Source organism: Phoenix dactylifera, chromosome 8, assembly GCF_009389715.1.
Source record: "Phoenix dactylifera cultivar Barhee BC4 chromosome 8, palm_55x_up_171113_PBpolish2nd_filt_p, whole genome shotgun sequence".
Taxonomy (NCBI): domain Eukaryota; kingdom Viridiplantae; phylum Streptophyta; class Magnoliopsida; order Arecales; family Arecaceae; genus Phoenix; species Phoenix dactylifera.
This window is the reverse complement of record NC_052399.1, coordinates 26,475,709-26,481,657: the sequence shown is the minus strand read 5'-3', so window position 1 is coordinate 26,481,657 and position 5,949 is coordinate 26,475,709. Positions and strand designations below refer to the sequence as shown.

Below are 5,949 nucleotides of genomic sequence, written 5' to 3'. Positions count from 1 at the left end.
CCGCTTGCCACGTCACGAGGAGACAAAGAAGTAAATCTTTGTTCCTCGACATGGATTAAGAGCGGAACATTCAAGAATCGGTATTCCGCGGATAATCTGTAAATCTTAAAAAACGATTTATTTAAAATAATAATATTTTTTTTAATACAGTGGGAATTTGGCCATTAGCGCCGTTTGTAATATTCAACACGATCCTATTTTTTAATTATAAATAAAAGGGAGCTGGCGTTAGGGGTTTAAGACTCCGAAGGTGGTATCCGGTCACCTCCCAATGGATTCACCGGGCTTTCTTCTCGTCTTCTTTCTCCTCCCGATGTTCTTGTGCTTTCATGGCGGAGCACCGGATCTGGAGGCCGACAGAGCTGCGCTCCTGGCCTTCCAAGCTGCCGTGGGGCGGGGGGCGCTGCCGTGGAACGGGTCGGCGACGCCGTGCTCGTGGGTGGGCGTGATTTGCCACGGCGGCCGCGTCACCGGGATCCGGCTCCCGGCTACCGGTCTCGTGGGCGAGATCCCTGCCGGAACTGTCGGCAACCTCACCGCCCTCCAGTTGGTCAGCCTCCGCCTCAACGCCCTCTCCGGGCCCCTCCCGCCGGACCTCGCTGACTGCAAGGAGCTCCGGATGGTCTACCTCCAGGGGAACCGCTTCTCCGGCGCGATCCCCGCCGGCCTGTTCTCTCTCGACAAGCTGGTTCGAGTCAATCTCGCCACCAACAACTTCACCGGCGGGATCTCTTCAGGTTTCAACAACCTCACCCGCCTCGAGATGCTCTACCTGGAGCGCAACCGGCTCTCCGGCGAGATCCCCGACCTCGACCTCCCGATGCTCGTCCAGTTCAACGTCTCCTTCAACCCGCTCAACGGATCCATCCCTGTGGGGCTCCGCCGGATATCGTCGGACGCGTTCCTGGGCACTGGCCTCTGCGGGGGCCCGCTGGGCACGTGCCCAGGGGAGAACTCATCAACGTCGCCGGCGCCGGTGCTCAATGCCAGCGGCGGGAGCGAGAAGAACAAGCTCTCCGGTGGTGCGATCGCCGGGATCGTGATCGGCGCCGTCGTCGGGTTGATGATCGTCGCCGCTCTCTTCATCATCCTCTGCCGGAGGGGCGGAGGGAGCAGGATGGCGGCGGCGGGGAGGAAGTCGCCGGAGTCTGTGATGGCGTTGAGGGGCAACGGGGCAGTCGAGAACGGGAATGCGGCGCCTGCGGCGGCGGCGGCGGCGGCGGCGGCGCGCGGGAGTGGGTATGGGAAGAGCCTGGTGTTCTTGAGGCCAGGGACGGATGTGTACGATCTGGAGGATTTGCTGAGGGCGTCGGCGGAGGTGTTGGGGAAGGGAACGACGGGGACGACGTACAAGGCAATGCTAGAGATGGGGATGGCGGTGGCTGTGAAGAGGCTCAAGGACGTCAACCTCCCGGAGGGGGAGTTCTGGGAGAAGGTCGAAGCCATCGTCGCGATGGACCACCGGAACTTGGTGCCACTGCAGGCATTTTACTGCAGCAAGGATGAGAGGCTTCTTGTCTATGATTACATTCCAATGGGAAGCCTCTCCTCTATTCTCCATGGTGAGCTCATGCCCCTCTTACTCCTTGTCTTCTGTAGTTATGGCTAATTCACTCTGTAAATGTTCACGTTTTAATAACTATTTCCTCTTATCCTGGGTTTGGAGTCTAAATTTTGGCATATTTTGTGTTAATTTTGAATGAAATTACGTTTATGAAGTTATTATGGATGAGAAGTTGAGGGCATGAGAATTGGATTTCTGCTGCATTGTGTGTGGGGGGGTGGGTGTGTGTTATCTTTTTTTTCATTTGGATGGTAAGCTGCAGCAATATTATAAGGTTGAAGGATTTGGTTTTGTATGAATGAATGGGAATTGGAGGACTTGGGTTGTCACTGTTTTTTCTTTGCTGATTTGATTTAATAAATTGGGTAGCTGGACCTCCTTTCCTCAGAAAAAAAAGAAATAAAAAATGAATTTGCTTTATTATGATGTGTTTCCTGTTAGAAAGTTTAAATATTTTTATTACATAAGTTGGGTCAATCTTTTCTTAGTTGGTGCACAACATATGGAATTGTATTGGTAGATATTATCTTTGAAATGCTTTAGTTTTCTTCAATATGATATGCTTTTTCCTAGCTTAAAATTATCTTACAGTAAAAGAAATGCAAGTGGGTTGGTCTTTTGCATGGTGGGTCAGGACCAGTTTTTTCTGCAGTCTCTTTGACACCAACCTTGTCTTTTAATCTATAGTTCTGGTATTAACTGTCTGCCTCTATAGAACTTCAAGTGGGTGTTTGTTATTTTATTTCCTTTTCTCCCTTCTTGATTGCAAGCTTTTTCTTTGGCTTAAAACTGAAAATTTTTGTTTGTATTTTATATCTTTTCTAGGCAAAAGCTTCTGTCTTAATTGGATTTGTTAAAAAAGAAATGAGAAACATCCTTCTTTTGTTTGTGTTATGTGAACAGCAGTACTCTTAATCACCCCTTATGTTGCTCCTGATGGCAGCATTCATATACTCCAAATTGCTTGTATTCTTGGAGAATATGAAAAGCAGTGCTCTAACCATAGATGCTCCTCTCTTCACCAAACCATACAGGGAATAGAGGAGCTCTTCAGACCCCTCTTGACTGGGAGACAAGATCTGGCATTGCCCTTGATGCAGCCCGAGGCATCGAATACATCCACTCCATGGGCCCTGGAGTATCACATGGCAACATCAAGTCCTCCAACATCCTCTTGGACAAATCATTCGAGGCCCATGTCTCCGACCATGGCCTTGCTAATCTCGTGAGCCCCTCCACCACGCCCTGTCATGCTGCCGGCTACTGTGCACCAGAGGTCACCGATGCCCGAAGGGTCTCGCAGAAAGCTGAAGTGTACAGTTTCGGTGTGCTCCTACTGGAACTGCTTACAGGCAGGTCCCCAACGCAGGCTTTCCATGATGAGGAGGGCACCAATCTGCCAAAGTGGGTTCGATCAGTTGTCCGAGAGGATTGGATTTCAGAGGTGTTTGATCTTGAGCTTCTAAGGTACCAGAATCTGAAGGAGGAGATGGTACAGCTGTTGCAGCTGGCCATAGATTGTGCTGCGCGGTACCCGGACAAGCGACCATCGATGTCAGAGGTGGTGATCCGGATTGAGGAGATCCGCAGATCGAGCTTAGCATCTACGAAGAGAAGCCATCATCAGGATCACCATGCAATTGATGATATGCTGATGACCAATCATCTAAACCCACTGATTCCATTGAGGAGTTCAGACTTCACAGCATTGATTCTTGACTGAAACAATGCGCAAGCAATTTTTGCTATCGTTGCCAAAATTTATTCATGGATGGATGAACCAGATATCGGTTGTTTACCTGTTTTTCCATGGGAGTAAAGATGTGGTTATGTTCTTTCATACCTTTTGTTTTTAAGATGGTTTATGTGGATTTTTTGGATGTTCCTTAATTTGTTAATTTTTTCCAAACAATTTGAGTTTTAGATAATTATTGGACGAGTAACTTGGCTCGAACCTCTTGATGTTTCCTTCTTGCCTTCTATCTTGACTTATTCTTCTTTTTTTTCCTTGATGGATGAGAAAAGAAATGGTTGTTCATTTGATGCAATTACATTTTACAATTGTGGATATTTGGGATGTTGTTCATATGGAATGATGCTTCAGTTCGTTATTGGGGAACCATGAGCAATGACCTTTGGAAGAGCTGTTCTGTTTGGTGAACCACCATGCTGTTTTGATGCCCGGTGTTCGCAATATTTTTTCTTTGGACTGTGGATGGTTACTTGTAATGGCAATACATATTTAATCAGGCATAGCTAATTAATAAAACCAACCTATATGCACAGTTTGGGGTGGTAATCTGGTTTCTCTAATGTCCACACAAATTGTAAAGGGTTAATTATAAAGTTATATAGCAAAATTGATGTAATGCGATGTACATAAGCAGTTGTTCGATCTTCGTGGAATTCTTTGATTGGTACATCTTGATGGATATCGAGCTATCGAAATGAATCTTAAGGCAGTCATATTTCATGTATTAAACTCTGGTAAAGAAATTCATGACATACGGCTGCACGCCTTTTGTTATCAAATTAGAGCCTACATCCTCATTTTGTTCATTAGGTATTTTTTGCTAGCATATAAAATTTTTTAAATGGTTAAATATTAGTGAAAAGAATACAAGAAGATGAAAACTATGGGACTTGTCTGTGAATAACTAATGATTATACTGGAAATTGATGTTGGTCCAACCTTGTCAAAGTGTGTATTGGGTTAACAAAAAAATGCTCTACCAACAAAATAAGTTTTTGCACCCTTCTTATATTGGGAATAGGTTTCTATTCGAGTCTTGGAATGTTTCCCTAGCATTTGACGTGGTAGTTCTTCCATCATATTATTTTAAAACAAATTGATGGTGCTAAGAACAACTTTTACGGCCATCTTACCCATAGACAATTTATTTTACTTTTTTATGAGAAACGTTTATTTTACTTTTTGTTCTAGCTTTCTTTATTACTTACATATAGCCAATAACATTACATTCACTGTTCTTGTTTCAATTTATCCATTGGAAACCTCCATTTGACTACCTGCTAATTGGCCCAAGAATTAAACATGTTTGCCCTGAGACATCCTCACCTAAGACAAACAATGAAATATCTCAGCTCATGCTGAAAGAAACTGCCTCGAAGAGTAGCACTATATCAGTTTGCATAAGAAGTATTCATTGTAAATCACAAGGGAAGCTTCCCTAAAAAATAAACAAATAAGGTGAGTACATTAAGTAAGCAATATATGGTAATGTCCATTTAGTTTGATGGATAAACATGATGGAATATACAATATAGAATGGCACATTATTTTTGTATTGGTAGGAGAAGTATCCAATATTTCCTCCAGCTCCATCTCATATTTATAGAAGGGAGGGAGAAACTTACAAGAAATACTAATAAAAACATGGATGACAAGTGAGGAGAACAAGAGAGAGTATTATTGTTGATCTCTATTACCACATCAACAACAAGAAGGTAAAGCTTCCATTAGTTAATACTCCAACCTATAACAACCTTATTAATGAATCTAAACATGAAAATATGGTGAGTTACATAATGATTAGAGACTTATAGTCAAGGATTTTTGGGTTCAGACTTCAAGCTGAGCTGAGTTGGGTCAGGTGATCTAATCTTTGAACACGTTTAAGATCTACTAAGTCAATTACATTCTTCCTTGTCCCTTATCTAAAGCACGCTGCACTTCCTCTCCTCGATGGTTGAGATTGCCATTGGAAGCCAGAGAAGATAAAGAAGCGATCATCACATCAATAATATCACCTTTGAAGTTTGAAACACTAATCTAAGAGGCCATCCCCGGCACATCATTCCTACCACCACTAATGATCCCCCCAAAGGGCTTCATCTCCATTTTTTGCACCAGCTTACCAATGAAACTTCCCCTTTTCCTGATCAATTCTCATCCGGTTGCAGCCTCCTCAAAGACAAGGGAAATCTGGAGAGTGTTACAATGAACTCCTTGGACAAAGGGAAGACGAATTAAGCAAATGTAATAAAATACTATGATTAAGAAAGATGAACAAGTTAACCTTAATTTTTCTGTAATGGTTGATGTTTTACTGTAGTATATCGACCAAGATTTGGAAAATTTGGAGCATTTTAAAGCTCCTACTTTCCATCGAAGACATGATAAAACTATCATCTAGATTCATCCCCCCTACACCATCCACAAAGACAACTAATCATGGTTCGCCGTACCAACCTGAACCTGATAGGATAAAACATACCGTACCGATTCAGTACCGGTATCTGGTATGAGAAGCATACTGAGATTTGGTACGCTGAAAAAACTCCATACCAAACTTTAACGATATAGTGCTAGTGTGGCACCAATATGAAGTCCGATACCGAGACAGCAAACCATGCAACTAATA

At 43.7% G+C, this 5,949-nt stretch overlaps 1 protein-coding gene across 1 annotated transcript; it reads left to right on the top strand.

Moving 5' to 3' along the window:
• The first annotated feature begins 259 nt into the window (after positions 1 to 259).
• On the top strand, positions 260 to 3,532 carry LOC103723357 (probable inactive receptor kinase At1g48480). Its single transcript, XM_008814252.3, has 2 exons — positions 260 to 1,562; positions 2,599 to 3,532. Exons 1-2 carry the CDS (start codon positions 272 to 274, stop codon positions 3,285 to 3,287), a joined length of 1,980 nt encoding a protein of 659 aa, XP_008812474.3. The 5' UTR covers positions 260 to 271; the 3' UTR covers positions 3,288 to 3,532.
• Positions 3,533 to 5,949: the final 2,417 nt, after the last annotated feature.

Coding starts and splice junctions, on each gene's coding strand:
- LOC103723357 (XM_008814252.3), top strand. CDS start 272: ATGGATTCACCGGGCTTTCTTCTCGTCTTCTTTCTCCTCCCGATGTTC. Junction 1,563..2,598: donor CCTCTCCTCTATTCTCCATG/GTGAGCTCATGC, acceptor CAAACCATACAG/GGAATAGAGGAGCTCTTCAG.